This window comes from Pleuronectes platessa, chromosome 9, assembly GCF_947347685.1.
Source record: "Pleuronectes platessa chromosome 9, fPlePla1.1, whole genome shotgun sequence".
Classification (NCBI taxonomy): domain Eukaryota; kingdom Metazoa; phylum Chordata; class Actinopteri; order Pleuronectiformes; family Pleuronectidae; genus Pleuronectes; species Pleuronectes platessa.
The window spans coordinates 4778178-4797545 of NC_070634.1; the positions used below are offsets into that span (position 1 = coordinate 4778178).

The window sequence follows — 19368 nt, forward strand, 5'->3', positions numbered from 1 at the left end:
GTCATTTATCTTTTGATATTTTCGGCAATTTTTGAATTTTGTAACGAGTGTCAATGGGAGTGTTGACATCCCCGTATCACCCCTACCCTAGGCTCTCCATTTTCCTTCAAATTTTACATTAAAATCGGAATTTCTTTCAGGTAAAAGGTCTTTAAATATTTGCAGAGGTTCAGAAACAAAACCTTAAGACGTGATGTGAAAAACAGTCCCTTGTGCCAATAGGTGTTGAGCACTTTCCGCAAATAAATCCTTGTTGTTGAAAGTAAGTCAGTAGTATACCATTGTGTAATTGGGTGTTTTGGCCTTTCAACAATATACCCCCTACACAAAGTCAGCCAACTGCTGGGTGATCAGTCCTCAGCTAGTGTGCCGTGTTCATGGGCATAGTTGCGCAAAAAAGTTCCTGGTTTGAATCCCAGCAGATTTTCTATCTTGAGTTTGCATGCTCTCCCCATATTTAAAGGGATTTTCTCCGGCTTCCTCCTACAGTTCAAAGACATGTGGATTGGTGATAGGTTAATTGTAGACTAAATGTGAGTGTGAAGGGTTGTTTGTCTCTGTATGCCGGCTCTGTGATAAACATGTCCATGGTGTACCCCACCACTTGCCCACTGTCCGATGAGATTATTTTACCCCCGTGACCCCAAAAGAATAAGCGGTAGAGATGATAGATGGATGTGTATTACTGTGTTAATGAGTTTGGTTTGCCATTTTGAATTAAATATCCTCAGAAAAGCCTTATGCCATTCATGCCTCATATTCTAAGGAGTTCAAATATAGAAATGATTATTTTTGAGTTGTTAGCAATAAGCCTTTTCATGGAAGACACGCTGACATGTAACAGAAGGCAAAGCCGATGTCTCAATAATAACATGAGGGATGGATGCTCCAATTAACTGCTTATTATTAACCGCTAAATCCCAGGGTCCCGGTGTTTTGCATACTGGCTCAGTTTCACACGGTCATGGCTTTTTGGGACATCAACTTATTTCAACACTAACACATTCTAACAGCTTAACATAAATGCTTAAAATTAGGGCTGGGTGATAAAACGACATCGATAATTATCGCAATATAACTTTTCCTCGATAGAAATTAATGACTTCTCGATATAACGTCGATAGAACTCATCCCGTCCATATTTTGAAGGACAACATAAATAGCTAGTGAGAATGAGAATAGCTCCGCGCCGAACCAATCATTTGGCTGCAATAGAGTTAAACCCACATCAAGTTAGGTTGACTCACACAGCACGGAGGCGCAGCAAAGGCAGAGGTGTAATGTTTGGGCTCCTGGATAAAGTTGGACGACTCTCCATCAATGCAGTGACTGAACATTATCAGGTTTCCAGATACGTTCATTGTTTCAGCGGGTTTCCACCGCTGAACAATTATAACACCGTTGCTTCAGTACAGACGCTCATTACAGGTCCGGTCGCCCTGTGTCTGAGTCTGTTTCCTGCTCACTCCCCCTCGGACCTGCGCCCACTTTACACTGCAACACGAAACACCATCACTGATCACAAGTTATAAGGACTAGTACAGGACTAACGTTTGCTGTGTGTTTGTTTATTCACTCCAGAGTTTATGAGACAGGTTTAAACCTGCCACACAACACGAGACATAACGTGACACACACACAGTGAGGACATCAGGGCTAAAGTCACCGATTAGTAACTGTTTGAGAATATAGGACTAGAGGGTGATTTGAAAATAAGTTAATTTGCGGGGTTTTAATAGAAGAAACGACGCACCGTTTATCCAGGAACATAAATATGAATTCAGCAGGTTTTTTATAAAGATCAGTTCTACGTGTAACTTATTCGAAAACATCAGAGGAGCAGAGTCACTTGTTGACCAGCGAAGTAATGTGCCTCAGTTAAGTGACGCTGACTTAAAGTAAGATAAGATAAAACTAACCAGGAAATGCAGTTGTTACAGGAATAGGAAGGTCAGAATGATACGAGAATAAATAAATAGAAAAAGGCAATATATATGTACATTATATACACCTTTTTACTATAGTCGTTTGTATGAAATGTTATAAGTAAAGTGCAGTGGCACAGGATGATTGTATGAGCAAGTAATATCAGTTTTTGCATAAGAACAAACGTTTGTAAATAAGATCATTGTACATAAACATGTGCAAAAAATTTGATTTCTGGTTATTTGATTTATATCGCTATATATATATATATATAGACATTGGGTGATAGACCTATATAGCTATACCTATAATTCACTGTCGTTTTCATGCATTTTAAAATGTTACTTTTTTATTATTCATATCAGGAAAAACACTGGTGGAACTAATAATAATATTTGACAAGCAAGGATTTTTTTTATGAGGGAGCACACGATATGGCTGGCATTCAAATGGTTTCAGTCACGTGTGTGCGTGCGTGCTTGTGTGCGTGATACAAAGTCTCGAGTGTGTTGCCAGGTCAAGGCTACAACGTCAGCTGCTTTTCAGCTACTTCTAAGACCGGAGGAGTGTCTCATAATCAACAAAAGATATGCGTCACTGCTCCAATGCAAAACCTGAAGAGTAGGTTTCATGACAATTCGGTATGTAATCCAAGGCAGTCTCATTCTCCGTCACATTAGTTCACCATGAGTTCCTTTTTACGTCTCTCGCTCAGAGAAAGTTAGCTGTGTATGTGAGGTTAAACTGCGACTTGTCAGTTTAGCTTCATTATAGATCATATTTTCTATTTTGTCAATTTTTATTTAATTATTCAGGTTTAATTTGAAGTACTCATGAATGGATTTTCGTTATTTCCTGGTTCTACAATGAAGACGAGGCACCTGCACTGAAGGAGCTGCAGTTATTTGTGAGCCTATAGGGTTCGAACCTCCACTCCAACTACAGTATTTTCTTTTTTTCTCAGCAATGAACTTCAGGTAAGACCTTCTGAGGATCAGACAATGACTCGATAAACACCACACACAACAGGAAGCTCGAGCCTCTTCTATTTGATCTAAGCACTCATATGGACTGGGCCTCTTTCCATAGTGCCTACGGAATAACAAAACAATTTGCCTGAAGGGATCAATACAGATTTTTCTGATTCTGAAAACCAAAATCGCAAATTTGTTATTTTATATATGTATATATATGTCATATACAAATTTAAGAATAATAACACTAAACGTGCGAAGAACACCCATGGTAAAAATAATGATAGTAGTAAAAACTTGAATTAGGTCAAATTGGTGAATATAGTATGATAAAAATAAGTTTTAAGCTTTGACTTAAAGGAAGCTACTAACTCAGTGTGCTGTATTTCCTCGGGCAGGCTAGAGCCTCTGGGCTCTTATTTCAAAAGCTTATCAAAAGCTCGGTCCCTTTATCTTGAACAGTTAAAAATCCCCAGAAGAAAATGTACTGGAAGCCGGGGTAAAGAGGCTAAAACCAGGGTGATATGTTCCAACCGGTTTACTGTATTTAAAAGCCTGGCATATGAAATAAATTACTGAACATGCTTCATATTCATCCGCTTTAATCGTAGAAAGCTATTGTCTTCCGAATAGTATTATATCCAGAAGTGTTCTGCTACTCCCAGTCTGTGGGTGCTCATCATTGGAGTACACACACATTTCAAAAAAATGTAATGGATTAGTTTGAAGAATCATTCACCATTTACCTAAAATGTATTGGATTTGGCTGCAACACTGTTTACCCCTGAAACTCCAAAAGTGTTTTGTGGACTCAAACTATTCATTTACCCCTTTATCGGCATAGTGGTGAGTAGATAATGAGGGAATTATCATTTTTGGGTGAACTATCCGATTAATTTTACACACTGACCCATTAAGGCCAATACGCTCTTGGGGACTGGAGAGGTGTGCTGGTGGATGTAGTCGCGCAACCTGAACACTTGGTGACAGTGCTGCTCCAGGTTAGAGTGGGATGCGCATGCGCCGAGCGATGTAAACAGTCGGGAGGCCGCTGTGTCTCCAGACATCTGTGTACACGTATTACGGCTGCATAGGGCTGGACCGGGGCTCAATGGGAACAGGCTAACTTAACCCTGGCTAGCGTTCAGACTGGGATCCTAGCTAGGCTATCCGGGCTAACACGGCTAAAGTATTCGGCTGAAGTGTTTGAAAACCGACAGTCTCGTGATAACAGCGGGACTGTACTTTGGTGCATGGGAAGCGGCGACGTTCTCCGCGGCTGGAAACAAACTCTTCCAAGGTAAAGGATGTTCTTGGTTGTTGTTTCGTCCCGGGCTCTGACTAATTACTGGTACGAACACTTAACTCATGAAACGACTCCTGTTCATCACTGTAGTCTAAATGCACGGTGTGACATCACGTGTATCTACAGGAGGTTGGCATTATTTCATTCCTTCATAAGTTTAACGTCCACGTTAGCTTAGCTCGTAGCTTGTCCGTGGTGGCAGTTGTGTTACACTTTTGGTGTTGTACTCTTTTTAAGTGAGGACACCGGCTATTGCCTGGAACAAAACACCAGATATTAAAAGGTTTAGACATGTCTCCTGCTCGCTAATGTCATCTAAGCACACGAATTAAACCAAAGTGTGGGCTCGTCGGGCTCGTTGACTTTAGGTCTTTGTGGAAGAAATCCTCTGCAGACTTTTGAAGTTGATGCTGGATCTCCATTTCAGCTCGAAACACCAGCTAGCCATAAAAGGAAGAGGGACTTGTGCTCCTCCTCTCCATCGCCTGCAAACCAAAATGTTAGTGCTGGTGTGGAGCCCAAGCAAATGATTTGAAGTGCTCAGCTGTATCTCTCAACTTTAACTGAAATGACCTTCAGTGTTTATCAGCAGCACTGTGAACACAAACAGTGGGAGGTAAACCCTCTAATGTTGTGCCTCAGAGACAGAAAGGACTCCAGTGGTGAATGCATGTGACCATTGGGCTGATGTTGCTGTGGAAGTATGTTGTTAATGATCATGTCCTGTACTTCACCTCATCTGGAGACAGTAGACTGGGAAAATGAGATGCAGACTATTAAAAGCATAGGCAGGACTACAAGTACCTAACACTAACCACATCTGAGTAATACTCCATTAACTATATTTCATTAGTCTTTTACAAGCAATGGGATCTTTCACAAAATCACACTGAAAGAAGAGTAAGTTATATGAACTGAATGACTTTAGTATTGTCATGAATACAGATGTATGTGTCCAGCCCAGAACAAGCGTACAAGACACCGTTATTTAGAAGAAGTTAAAACAAGAAACTAAATACCACACCAGCAACGTCCGTAATGATACTAAAAAAATACACTAACTTATAAGCATTAAAATTAAACAGTAATGTGATTCTCTCTCAACCTCTCTTAATTCTCACAACCTGTGGTCCTAATATTGGAACCTTTATACATAGACTCACTAAAACAAAACAGTTTTTTTAAATATCTAGAACCCTTAAAAGTATTAATTTAATATTACACTGACAGCCTTAAGTAGTAATACTTAAAATCAGTTTCCAGGTGATCATAGACAAATGCTTCTATATTTAAAACTGAACAGCTTGTAGAGTGGGGTCCAAAACAGTGAGACTACTTTCCCACTGTGTGGGGGACTAGAGATGGCCATGTCAGAGGAAACACTTGTCTGTACTTGTTGAAGTTATGTCACTGAGGTTCACAAGCATTGACTTGGGACTTATATGTCTATAGGCATTACAGTATAGTGATATCAGTACCCATATGTTGGCTCTATTTGAGTAAAATGAATAGTAAAAATGACTTTGTTTTTCTTTCTCAGACAGAACTCCTAGAGAATCAACAGAAATTCAAGTGTTTCTATAATTAATTGATTAGGTGGATGCAAGTCCATTCATGGAAATTGACTTTCTATGGGCCAAAAGTCAGTATTTACATTTCGTATGTGGCTGCATAGAATAGCCTTCAGCCAAACCTTTAAAATGCTGATTATACAATGGGAAACTCTGAGCTTCCCTCTGTGTATGAAGTGAAAGGCCCCTTCTACTTCACTGCGAGTGTGTTATTGTGAGTCAGGGCTGTGTTTTAATACCCTCATACAGCTCATGGCCAGTGTGTTTCTCTCCTGATGGGCCAGACAAGTTTGTTCTGATTCACTGACTAGAAACGGCACATAAAAAATGAGTAAAGGCCAGATATGTTGGCCTTCATTTTCACCTTGGATGAAAAACTTTAAAAGTATTTTTTATATGTAAACTAGTTTTATATCTGTCACAGCACAAGAGTTTGTGACAATCTTCTTTTACTGCCACGTTTTAAGGCATTCTGAGTGTTTTGCATTTTGAATTATGGGAAAAGAAATGCGTCTTTGTTCCGTCTTTGGTCTTTTTCAATTCTGCGCAGACGCTTTTCGCTTGCTGTGGATTTCATTAGCAATGCGTACTGCTTCTTGGGGCCCCCTCAGAGTCCTTCAGCATACAAAAGCAGAAACAATCTCTGTAGGACTTATAGGGAAGTCTTGCTTCAGTCTGCCCTGAGGCCAACTGGACGTTTGCATTTTTTTGAAGAATTGCTGTCCCTTGTTGCTTGTCCCTGAGTCGATCAATGTTTTCGTCTTCTCATATTTTGCAACCTGAACCAGGTTCCCATGTCTATTTTTAGTTGACTTAAAAAATATAAAGAGGCACATTAGTATTTAATATTAAACATTCAAAATAAGATAATCGACTAATTAGATTAATAAAAATGAGGTTTATCATCAAAAATGGGGCGGGAACAAGGCCTGAATTTTTTCTTTTTCTCGCTCTCTCTAGTTAGTTCTGCATGGTGTCCCACACTGGGAGCCTGTCTTTGATGAAACCTCATGCCCTTACATTCTCCTCTTTGATTTCAAAAGCAAAGAGTACAGAAACAAAGCTAGCCTGGCTCACTGGTGCAATAAGAGTTTGGGACGGTGAAAAGTAGAAGTCTTGTAATATTAATTGGGCAGTGCAACTTTTTTATCATCAACCATTTTTTGTGATTGTTCACATATTAGTTAATAATATCCTATTTAAATGTCATAATCTTGGTGCACATTTTAGTAATCAATTGGAGTAATGCAGTTGTGAGGAAAATGTTATCTTTATTTCCTCTGCTGTTTAGATGAATTAGTCACAGTGTGTGCACAGTGACTAATTCATGTTTTATTTTTATTTCTAAAATTTTCTTTTATTTGAAATGTCAACTTATTTAATAGATTTATTAATTGAACTGTTACATTGCTGCTGTCAGGGTGTAAAATGTTCTGACTAACACCGACTGAGTAAGAGCTAAAGTTGCCCACAGCCGTTGTTTACAAAGTGTACACAGCCAGTAAAAGTGCTGGTGTGGATCCTGTTATTTGTGTTAATGACAGACAGTGTAGGTGAACGTCACCTGCATGTTCAGATTTACTTTGTGGCTTTGTGCGTGGTATTTTGAAAAAATATATACAGTGAAAATCAAATTGTATTTTTCAGAAAGCATGTAGAGTCTGAAAATTTGTAGCGAAAATGCAACTTTGTATTTGTTTGAATATTCAGTTATCTATGCTTAACAACTTGTACTGCTTTTCCCCATAACCCAACTTTCCCTGCCTTTTCGTCTTCTGAATTGTTGTTCTATTCTACAAGAAATCCACTGATTTGAAGAGAATCGTTGTAATTTGATACATTTATTTTAAGTTTATTAAATTTTTTATATAAATATACAAATTTTACAAACTTTTATTTTTTGTTGCTCCTAGTATGTTTTTTCTGAAAGTTGAACTTTGCCTTGTATTGTGGCAACATCCATCCGTCCTATTGCAGTCACTCTCTTGGGTCTATAGTTTGTGAATGTGTTAGTTTTGTGCTTATAATGTGGATGAAGGGCAGTAAATAAGGCCCACCACCTTGACAGGAACAGGGTGTTGTTATGAGAACACGAAAAGTTAAGCGTACCAACTTCCTGTTTCGCTCCATTTCACAGGCAATCCCCACATCATAACATGTGTATTGTAAGATACTATATTGCTTTTATGATGCATAAATGAGAACATATTTGTGTGTTGTATGCTTCTCTACAGTACATTTTTAAATGTCTGAATGTCATATTCCAAACTTATAATAGAATAGATTAATAATATAATCTGTTATAGTGAAGTTTGTAATGTTATGAATTCATAGACACATTTTTATGGCTAAATTAAAATTAAATATAACATTTATTCTGGCATTTTAGACAAGAGAGAAAAACCACAGAACATATCACAATACTACATTTTATGTCCGATAAGAGTAGGAATGAAGTGGACTTATCGAGTCCTATCTCTTCATTATTGGAAATATTGTCTACCACACATTAACGTCACATTACTTCATAGTGATAGTTATGTTTCTGGTAACTGCACAGTCACTAAGCATGTCTATGAGCACACAGCAGGGTAAAAAAAGCCTAGCTAGCATATTTTAAGTCTGTCAAACTTTCCTGACACCACATTTACTACGTCTTATCCTCCATCTCCTTTCTGTTCTTTTCTGCTTCTTTCCGTTTTTGTCTTCAGCCCTCTGTAGCCATCTTGCTGCATGGTGTGAAAACAAATGCGATACTATTAAAAAGATTCGCCCCTCAGGTGAATTTCGTTCTGCTGAGTACAAAACTTCACCTTCTGTTGCAAGGAACGCTGATTTTCAGCTGGAGACTTAAAGATAGAAAATAAGGCAGATCCTTTGTGGAGCACTTTGAACCCTCCTGACAGTATGGTCATCATATGACCACTGGGCAGTGTGACTAGAAACCGGTTTGAAGGTTCAAAACAGTAGTTTACATTCAGGAACGTGCTAATGTTTAAAGCTGCTAGATTTTTTTGACATGCATGATTCGTATGCAGTATGTTGGCATTGCACAGCCAATGAGTTTGGACTTTTTAGAATAGCAGGTAGGGACACATAGAAGATTTTCTGACAGATGTGCAATATGGGGGTAGTTTCTACTTGTTTAGAAAGAAAATAAACATCAATATTATGCAACAGGTATTTAATCAGTGTACATTGGCAACTACAGAGCTCAAAGTATGCTACTGTTTTCATGCGGTTTTCAGCAGTACCCTGTGAAATATAAAACCTTGAACCTTGTACGTGTCAGTTTACATTAGGAAGTAACTGTAGCTTGGTACCAGAATGCACTGAGGCTCATTCTGGAGTCGTAGCCTGTTGTACACAAGGAGCTCTTCCTCAATAGAATAGGAAAAATTACAAGCGCTATGAAAAATAACACTGTTCAACACAAAATAATTTAACTTTAAATTAAATGAATTGTCAGAATAACAGTGATTCAGTTCTTACTCAGCTTTTACTTTCACCACTTTGTCTCTAAATTCTAGCAGTCACAGAGACACACTCTAGACTGAGGCGGTCATTGTGGAAATTTGGTCACTTGAGAATACCTGTGAAACCAAACTTTTATGAGTCTCAATTAAGGGAGATATGAGCATTGTTGTTACATTTAACAACAATGAGACATTTCTTAAAGATTTTCAGGCAAAAGAACTCTGGACCAGTTCAACAAATTAAAACTTTTCATTTCTGGATCAACCAGTGATTCTCCAGCGTTTCTGTGACAGTTTCTTTTTTCTCCTGCGTCTGAAGATCATGAAATCAAACCAACAGAGACAAGCAGTGGCACATGTTGAACATATTTAAACATGTGAGGCTGAGTGAAGTCCAGCCTGTGGCAGCAGGCCGAAGTTAGGAATTACTCAAAGTTGCATCAAATGTTTTGTTGTGGTTGCATATGTTATAAACTGGTGGCTTGGTGAGCTGAAGACACAATGACCAGCCATGTCTGAAGGATTATCTGTTTAGATAAACATGGAGCTGAAAAAAAAAGTTAACAAACTATTAGTGGGAGCTATACATTAAGGAGATATATCCAGTAAAATGTACAGCCCTCACAAAAAGTTCAAACTTGTTCAACTGATGTCTCCCTCAATCTGGATCTGGGACACATACAATTTTGGTTTCATAGGTTTCTCATGTGACCAAATCAGCACTAAATATTATTAGGTTCTGGGACAGTGTGGTGTGATATATATTGTATAATTCATAAAAGTTTTCCTTTTGAAGCGGCTGGGGAATATTTATTTTAGCGAACTACCAAAAATGAAAAGTCTCATTACGGGGATGTTGTTACTGAGTTAGTAGGTATTCTTTATCCTCTGCAGGTGGCGACAGACAAGGTTGCTGGTAAGCTGAGTTCTACTCTCTCATGGGTGAAGAACTCGGTGTCCCACACGGTCAGTCAGATGGCTAGCCAGGTGGCCACACCCACGTCCCTGCCGACCACTGCTACATCCTCCTCTACGTCTCTGTCCTCGCCTGCCCTGTCACCGTTGTCGCCAGCACTACTCAGTCCCGATGAGGAGGAACTGCTCGCCAAGCTGGAGGAGCAAAACAGGTAAGCAGCCGGTGTCCTAAGCTGCTCCTTGCTGTCAACTTAACAGTGTTGGTGGTAAAAAAAAGGGTGGAAGAGGACAGAGGGCCGGTCTGTGTAGTGTAGTTCCTCTCAGATAGCCTGTTATCAACAATGCAAACATCATCACCATTCTGACTATCTGCAATATCATTATTACAACAGTTAAAACCTTATTTACAATATATGGAGTTGTCATAAACTAGTTTTTGAAAACCAACGTAGCTGATGGAGCGGGACATGGATGTTTGACCCTTTTCAAATTGGTCCTTAGTCTTCCAGAGGGAAGAAGGTCAGACTGCTCTTAAGGTGAGATGGATACTCACCCTCATGCTTATACATGTGAAACAATTTATGATAAACCACACCCTCATGATTTGCAGCTCTTGTAAGCAGCAGTCAGATGATGCGTGCCGGTCATTAGCTTCCTTCACACTCTAAACAAGTTAAACTTCCCAGAGAAGTTAAAGCTTTTTTAACCCTTTTCATGGGTTATCTGTTGATATGATCATTAATAATTATATCAATACTACAAAAAATTGTTAACATGATTACACAATTCCAAATTTTGACATGTCTCTAACAAAATTCTCTAATTAGCATTTGACGTGTGGTTTATCTAATGAATATTTATTTTGTCCTTGCCTTCTTTGCTCTGCACAGCTGCACTACTAACTACACACAAACAGACAATATGTAATAATAGTCTTTCAAATTAAATACATTTAACTGTAGCTGTTCTTTGAGGAAGTGACCTTTTGTCACTGGTTTCTTCCCTTTGTTCCCAAGCTCATTTCGTGTGTCAATTCTTGTTGATGTTTTAAAAAATGTAAATGATGGTTTGATTGTTTGCATAAGGCCCTAGCCCTGTTTTGGACTGACTCATCCCACGGCCTAACAGTAATGGGCACTTTCTTTTAAATAATGGCCCACCCATAGTACTACATTTTAATTTTTTGAGCAGATTCCTCATCAAAATGAATCAGATACTATGTTAACTTGGGTCTGTTACATCAGATTGAAGTACTGTTAGAGGATGACGCAGCTCCGCTCTCTTGCCAAATTTGCAAATTCTTCCTCTGTTGTGACTCTCACCCGTGGCTAGTGCTCAGTGTTTCCAGCATCAGCATGCAATTCAGAGTTTAGGATTGTGTCAGTCAAAGCCAGAAGTGAAGACAGCAAAGCTTTGTTGAATACAGAGGTTGGTGATTAACTGGTACGCCCACAGCAGCCAGTGCGGTATGCCAACGGACACCTGGTACGGTTTTTTCCCCCCATCAGAAGTGAGGGGATGGAAATGAACATGGAAAACCTTCAACTTAATGAGGTCTAAGCAGATTTTCATATGCGCAACAGATGGGGTCATAGTTGCCCTTTGACCGCTGCCTCCACCTCATCACATAGAGCCACAGCTGGGCCCTGGACATGAACTCCAGAGAATGTCTATACAATTTGGTCTGGACCTTCTCCGAAGTTAGCCTTTTCCACATGAACAACTCAGCAGGAGATTCTCCACTCAGGCCTGTTCAAAACAACACTTAAAGCTCTGTAGTGTTCAGGTGAGAGCTGGTGTAGCAGGCAGGAGGCAGGACAAAACTAATTGCACTACAGAGATCATGTGTTTTTGTTTACAGAACATCAACACCTATGTTGACCTTATCACTAAAAGCTCTTTTTAGATGGTTGTCAGTGTGTGGCGTCACTCTTTCACCCTGAGATATGTGTATTATTATTTATTTTTTAGTGGTCTGTTGCATGTTTGAAAAGTCATCTACATGCCCATTCTTTCGCGGTAAATCCTACGAAGGATGTCCTGCTGTTTGCTCACATCTGTGGGTTCATTTGGACATTATCCCAATTATTTTACTATAAGGTAACATTTTTGTCCCTGCAACCTAGCAACATGCTCATCGCCACCAAACACACAAATATTCTAATTTGGACCTTAATGTGTTTTCAGGTCAACAGTAGGGGGGACTTTGGCTTTCTTCTAGGACACTGTTTACTGACTGCGCTTGTGTGTTTGGTGAGGCCTTTGTACCCTACAGATCAGATAAAGGGGAAAGCATTCAGTATCATTACACAGGTTAGGAAGTCCCACACTGACTGCTTCAATCTGAAAATCAGACGAGCCACTACTCAAGAATTCCTTGAAACCAGAGACATGCAGAGTACATCATGAGTTTATCTTGGTAAGCTTCATTGTATTTCATGTTTCTGTCGTAAACAGCAAATGGAAGTCATGATGTTAAAACAGACAGACTCTTGGAAGAGGAATGTGCTTCTAATTGTTTGGCTTCTTTGTTTGTAGCGCAAGATTTCATCAAGATTGACATTTAATCGCTGCCAATATTCCTTCACCTAAGCAAATTTCTTCTGTTTTTTGGTATTTTGTTGTTTTCCTCAAGCTTCAGACTTGTGTTTGACTACTGGTGAATTATTAGCTGAGCATGAGAATGTCCAGGTTAATTTGTAGAACAGGCTGATACTGTAGTGAGTGTAACCTTATACAAGGGCAAATCAAATACTTGGAAAAAAATTACAATTTCTGCTAAAATATACCTTGAAGTTTATGTTCCTTTTTATTCATGTCAGAGTTGATTACAAGTGCAGAAGCTTTCTGCAGGCTACTCTCTCTGGCCCTCCATTTTACTCCCTCCCACACGACCCAAATTTGGCTGTAACCCTAGTCATTCTTGGAGCATGCTCGGTGATGTCACGGGCTGCAGTGGAGAGAGAGGCCCCGGCCTTTTTCCGAGATCAGGTGTCTGAGCCTTTGTGTGTATCTGTCATGAGCTCCTCTCTACAGCACAGGCTGGGAGTTGCTGCTTGGTTTGTCTGTACACTGATCCCTGTCCAGGTCATTCTGTCTGCAATCCCTGTGACACACTGGCAAGAATGTGAGACTGAACTGCTGAAAAACACATCGCTCACGCTTTTCATCCACTTCAGATGCTGAAGATGGATGGCGACACTGAATTAACATGGACATAATGAGTCAGGAAATATTTTACTGACCTCCGCTGGATAAGCTTTTTTTCAGCCACTTTAAGCTGCTGTCAGTAGAATATAAATAAGTTCCAACTCTCCATTAGAAGAGTTTGCATTCCCTTTGTACAGTCTTTCAATCCAAGTACAAGAGTGTCATTTTATTTGTCAGTTTCACCCTGTTTGTTATTGTGTGAATTGTAGATTAAAGGTGGATTTCTGGGCCTTACATCAAGTTCCCTGTTTATAATAAGCCTGTAGATGGTCACTAGAGCCGTTTCAGACATGACCTGAGGGCAAAATCCAGGGAGAATTGGCTACGGAGTTTGCCTTTCACAAATGCACAATACTGCTGGAGGTTCTCTGTCCAGATGCTGTTGGTGTTGTCCACAACACCAACAAATCCTCCACATTATTCGGGTGATGGGTGGAGCAGACGTAAACACAGAGATCCCATCATCAGCTCTTATCATCACAAACTCTCTTGACATCTTGTTGATGTCTTCTACGTGTGCATCTCACTTGGAGGTGCTGTTAATCACGTGATCTTCGAAGTCAACATGTCACTTCCTGCCTCTGTTTGCTGCACCCGGCTTCTCCACCTCTTGTCCAAATAATACAGAGGATTTTTTACTGTTGTGAATATGTCTGTGCAGAGCACCTCCCACTGTAGGAAATTCTCCAGATTTTACCCTGAGGACACATTTCAAACCAACACAACTGAATGTATTAGAAAAACTGATCCGTCAATGATCTGAATGTCTTTCATTTATCACTTAGAGCAGCAGGGCTCCATCTAAACACCCAAATATATATATAGATATACAGAGCGTGAATGCGTGGCGCATGGATCTTCATTATCTCGATAATGTGAGCTTGCACATCGTTTAAACATTTTTTGCTCTGAACAAGAGCAGTGACCTTTGATTCCTAAGATGACATTGCATCCGAAGACATTGGTGGAGAGTCAGTCAGGAAGCAACCAGAGCTGCTTTTTATTGAATTCATGTATGTTGACCCAAACATACTGAGCACTGTGATTGCTACTTTCTTAACGTTAGTGAAGTGGTGTACGTTGACATCAGTCCCAAACTTTGCAGGCCCATTAGTGAAAAGCTCCTGTACCATGGTAACAGATGATTACATTTCAACAAGTTTGACTATGAATTTCCACTGCATTGCATCGGAAAATGCAATGCAGGCTACACGAAATGTTGCAATCACGGTCGTTACTATAGTAGGAATTTCAGAATTTAGGCTCTCTGTTTTTCTCTGCATTTCTTGCGAGACCACGGCATGGGCCACTTGGAGGTTGCTTCTGGTTTGCATGTGGCCTGCATTTGAATAGGCCTGTTATACAGTTCCAGACCAGCAGCGATGGTGTTTTGGTTTATTAAGTGTGATTTCTACACTTGACTCTTCTGGAAAGAGGAATTAATTGCAACTGAGTTAATTCTCAGGCTCTGACAGCCAGTTAATGTTATACAGTAGGTTTGTTTACAGTCATAAAGATGTTATGCAGTTCAAGGTGTTTCATTTTTAGCCCGGCTTTAGAAATGTGGGCAGCTTTGAATCTTAATTCTGGATGGGGTTCGTCTGCTTGTCTCAGTTGTAGCTCGCAAATTGTCTGGCAATGATTCAGGATGTGGCAGATTTCAAGGACTCAAATTAACACTCCTATACTCTGCTTGTACATCTGTGCGTCTGGTGAAGTAAAGCTTGTTTTTGCTTAAATTTAGCTTAACTTCTTCACTGAGGTTGAGATATTGAGATGAGGGGAAGACATATCGTAAATCATTACTTTTTTTTTTTAACAAGGAATTCCATAATTATTGTAATTTGTGATGATAACATCATCGTGCGTGCGTGCGTGCGTGCGTACGTGTGTGCGTGCGTGCGTGCGGTTAGCTGAAAGCTGGTGTCATGCAAAGGAGAGAGCGGAAGTATTGACAAATATTAGCAAAAAAATTATAATTGGACTCAATTAAGCCGCTACATAGAGTTTTTAACTGATTATGAAATGGTCATATTTTTATATTGCCACCTCTTTATGACCACCACAGGATCGCACGTGGTAAAAGTTTTAGGAAATATCTCCTTGAATTTGCTATTTTTTGCTCCTAATATTGGGACTTGATTCTCGAAATCTCTGTCCCCCCCCCCCCTTTTAGGTAGACCTTATACTCTGTTGAAGGATCATTAAAGGATCTAAAATTGTTTTATCTTTGTCAGTGCGGAGAGTGTTATCAATTAGGTTTAGCTAAATGATTTATATCAATTGCTTCTCGTTAATGGACCTCAGTAGAAATGTTGTTGTGTCTGAACACGTTTTGAAAAGTTAACATTCAACCTCTTTCCCTCACCACAGGTTGTTGGAGACAGACAGCAAGTCGCTGCGCTCAATGAACGGCTCCAGGCGGAACAGTGGGTCCTCCCTGGTGTCCAGCTCCTCCGCCTCCTCTAACCTCTCCCACCTGGAGGAGGACTCGTGGATTCTGTGGGGAAGAATTGTCAATGAGTGGGAGGATGTGCGCAAGAAGAAGGAGAAGCAGCTGAAGGTGAGGCCAGTGCAAATGACTACCTGTGGAGAGGCTGCTGAGCCTGTTCCAGACCTGCTTAAGAGCTTACTGTGACACGGCTGCATTAGGAGCTTACTGTGACACATTTGACCTGACTGCTCAAGAGGACGGTTAAAGCACTGGAGCTATCGTTTCATAATCTCAATTTAGACCCTCATATTTGTCTGCCCTTTTCACAAGTGCCTATTTGACAAGAAACCGTTATTCAAGGTCACTAAGAGACACAGGAGCTCCCATGATACTCTTTCTGGAATGAAAGGGCTTTAAACATTCAAATCTAGGCTACACCATCTTTCCTGTGATACACACGTGCCTAGCGGGCATTTGTATCAAGCTCTGGCATGAATGTTACAATTGCATTATCTGTTTGAATGTTTACTTGGTGAACGTTTGTTGTTGTCCTTTCACTTGTTATTTGAGTTCCTGACATTTGAAGCTAATTTTAGGTTCCTTGTTTCTACAGTTACTTTCTGAAGTCTTATGATAACCCTGTGGCCAGTCACTGTTAGTTGTAGTCTGATTTAAAGTGCACATGCACAATGGAATTTTGAGTAAACACAGTGACCAGAAAAACAGAAAAACCCTTTCAACACTGTGTTGGATCATGTGATAAGAGCCATAAGTCACACTAGTGACTTAGCAGGGAACCTTCACGATGCTCAACTGTTCGGTGTAAAAGTTTGAAGTGTTGATGTCCTTAATCCGTGTATCAGTTGTTCTTTTCATATTCAATCAAAAAACAAGTCATTATTTCGTTATTCATTTAACCCCAAAAAAACTTGCTCAGATCGGAATAGGAAGCCAGTTTTCATAAATATGAGTTGTCCTCCAAACTGGACACATAACATTGGTCTCTATGTGCAGCCGGCTGTGAGACAAGTGCACTACAAAGTGCAACAACGAAAAGAGATGTTACAAAAATATTCAATAAATTCATTGTTATACTGTGTATTCTCACCAAAATTACATTACACATCTAGGGTCCAGATACACAGCAGTAGATTGAAGTTATTGAATAATTTTCATCTATAAAAATTATGCAAAATCACATTTTTTCCAACTAAGTATTGTAGTATAACCAACTGGAGACCCTTAATATGAAACCTGATTTATATACACAGTATTAGAGTGAAGTTATTGAATAATTATCACAATAAAAATGTTCATGTAGTTGCCGTTGCATGAGCCTGTTGATAAAGTTAATATGCAAATAGGATGGGAGGACCCATTTCTTCCGCATTGGCAGGGTAATTGTATATCTTGTCACTGCGTGTGTAAATGGGGAAGTATGAGCATGCATGGGTGTTGGCTGTCATGAAAATTAACAGAAGTAGTAATGACCAGATGGTTGCAACCAGCCTGCAATATGAATCATAACTGCAGAGGCCTCTACACATTCTGGGTTTTCTTCCCTTTGGTTTACAGAGTGACCCTTTTTCTGTAGCATTAAGGAAGGAATCTCAAGTTTTCTTTGCTTGTCAGCAAAATCCCTGATGTGTTCAATGTTGTCAGTAGTTGATATTTCATCAAAGCATACTACTGCTCAAGAGAAATAAGCTTAGTTTAGTGTTAATCTGGTTAAATGTTGCACTTATCAGATACATTAATATCTTTATATCTACCTGTGTTAGAGCCTGTCAAGTGTTGGTCGGAATTAAAAAAATAAGGCTGATTAAAGTTGTTGCTCCGAACGCTGCTTTTGTTCACAAATAGTCAAGATATGAGACAGGGGTTTGTTCCAGTACAAAGCTTGGTTTGTCTTGTCTGATCTCTGAGTGGGTAGAGGGATTCCTTGCTGAAAGCCTTTGTGGGTGGACCTCTGCTCCAGAGGCACCCTGGTCTGGCCAGATGCTCACATACACACGCACACACAGCCGTGCACACTACCATTGCAGCAGGAAAACCAGTGTTCCCTGTCAGCAACGGAAATTGCCTAATCAAATTGTGTTGGCAGTAATACATGGAAACACATCACTGTAGGTAAATGCCTCACCAGCAAAATATTGTCTGGGGGTGGAAATTATATAATTATAAGATGGTCTGTTTTCCTCCACCTTACTCTTTTGTCCACATTTTCCATTCACAGTTTCTGTTGTCTACATGTCCACAAATGCCCATTCAAAATCCTTCTATCTTTTACCGTGGTTTGGATAGTTTGCAGTTTGAAAATGCTTTGGATAGTTCAGACTTTTAGACCAATTACAGGAAGTTGCATTTGCATTACACAATAGCAGAAGAAGAAGTACAAACAGGATTGCTTGTGGTCTTTGCCTCTGATGATATGATATTAATATGATGTTTGAACAAGGACTTTTATTTTGTTAGTAGTAAAACCATGAGTTGCAATTAAATTAGGAAAGTGAACCAGTCGAACCAAATGAAAAAAATGCTTTTTTTATCCACTTTATGGCATTGGTTTAAATCCAGTAGCTGAATTGACTGATGTCAGACACATGCCTATCTACAAACCAATCAGTGTCAATTAAAGGTCGACAGAGCCCACGTAGGGGATGATGACAGGATGTATATGTCATACAACTTCTTTAATCTGTTCCCTAACTTGCAATGGGAAACTAAAACTAACTGGATCAAATTTAAGTGATTGGTTAAATTCATATCAAAAGTGTGTTTTCTTTTTCCAAAAGGATCTTGTCAGAAAAGGGATTCCTCACCACTTTCGGGCAATAGTGTGGCAGCTGCTGTGCAACGCCCAAAGTATGCCCATCAAAGATCAGTACTCTGAACTCCTGAAAATGACGTCGCCCTGCGAGAAGCTGATTCGCAGAGACATCGCTCGCACTTATCCTGAACATGATTTCTTCAAGGAGAAGGACAGCTCGGGTCAGGAAGTGCTCTTCAATGTCATGAAGGTAAGCCTTGATTTGTGTCTGAGGAGCCTGACTTTGTGCAGAGAAACTGTTAATACAGACTACACAAAGAGGTATTTGGTGTGAACAGCACTTTCAGGGGTAAATCTGTAAGTGGGTTTAGTCTACTCTAGACCCATGTGCTCCTGTAACCATCACTGAGACTCATCCAAAGCTCCTTCCTGTCAATTTAGGCATATTCTCTGGTGGACCGGGAGGTCGGATATTGTCAAGGTAGTGCATTCATTGTCGGACTGCTACTCATGCAGGTAATAATCCCATCTTCACCACATGCACAAAAACACTCTGACTCACCAGCTCCCAACAAATATGCTTCTGACTGAACAACAAGACAGATTTGGAGGTTTGATGTCATGCTGTTATTTTCCTAGATGCCAGAGGAAGAGGCTTTCTGTGTGTTTGTGAAGTTGATGCAAGACTACAGATTACGAGAGCTCTTCAAGCCCACCATGGCGGAGCTGGGACTCTGTATGTACCAGTTTGAGTGCATGATCCAGGTAGGCACCTTGGACTCGTAG

The 19368-nt window shown here is 39.9% G+C and overlaps 1 protein-coding gene across 6 annotated transcripts in view; it reads left to right on the forward strand.

Moving 5' to 3' along the window:
- Positions 1 to 2424: 2424 nt before the first annotated feature.
- The window catches only part of evi5b (ecotropic viral integration site 5b), a 38224-nt gene continuing 21280 nt past the window's right edge, over positions 2425 to 19368 (forward strand). For 3 of the 6 annotated variants that reach the window (XM_053429785.1, XM_053429789.1, XM_053429791.1), the window contains exons 1-6: positions 2576 to 2903; positions 10148 to 10380; positions 15752 to 15941; positions 18608 to 18832; positions 19024 to 19098; positions 19222 to 19347. In XM_053429785.1, the coding sequence (XP_053285760.1) occupies positions 10229 to 10380; positions 15752 to 15941; positions 18608 to 18832; positions 19024 to 19098; positions 19222 to 19347 (768 nt within the window). In that variant the 5' untranslated portion in view covers positions 2576 to 2903; positions 10148 to 10228. The other 3 variants (XM_053429788.1, XM_053429787.1, XM_053429790.1) reach the window with 3 other exon arrangements.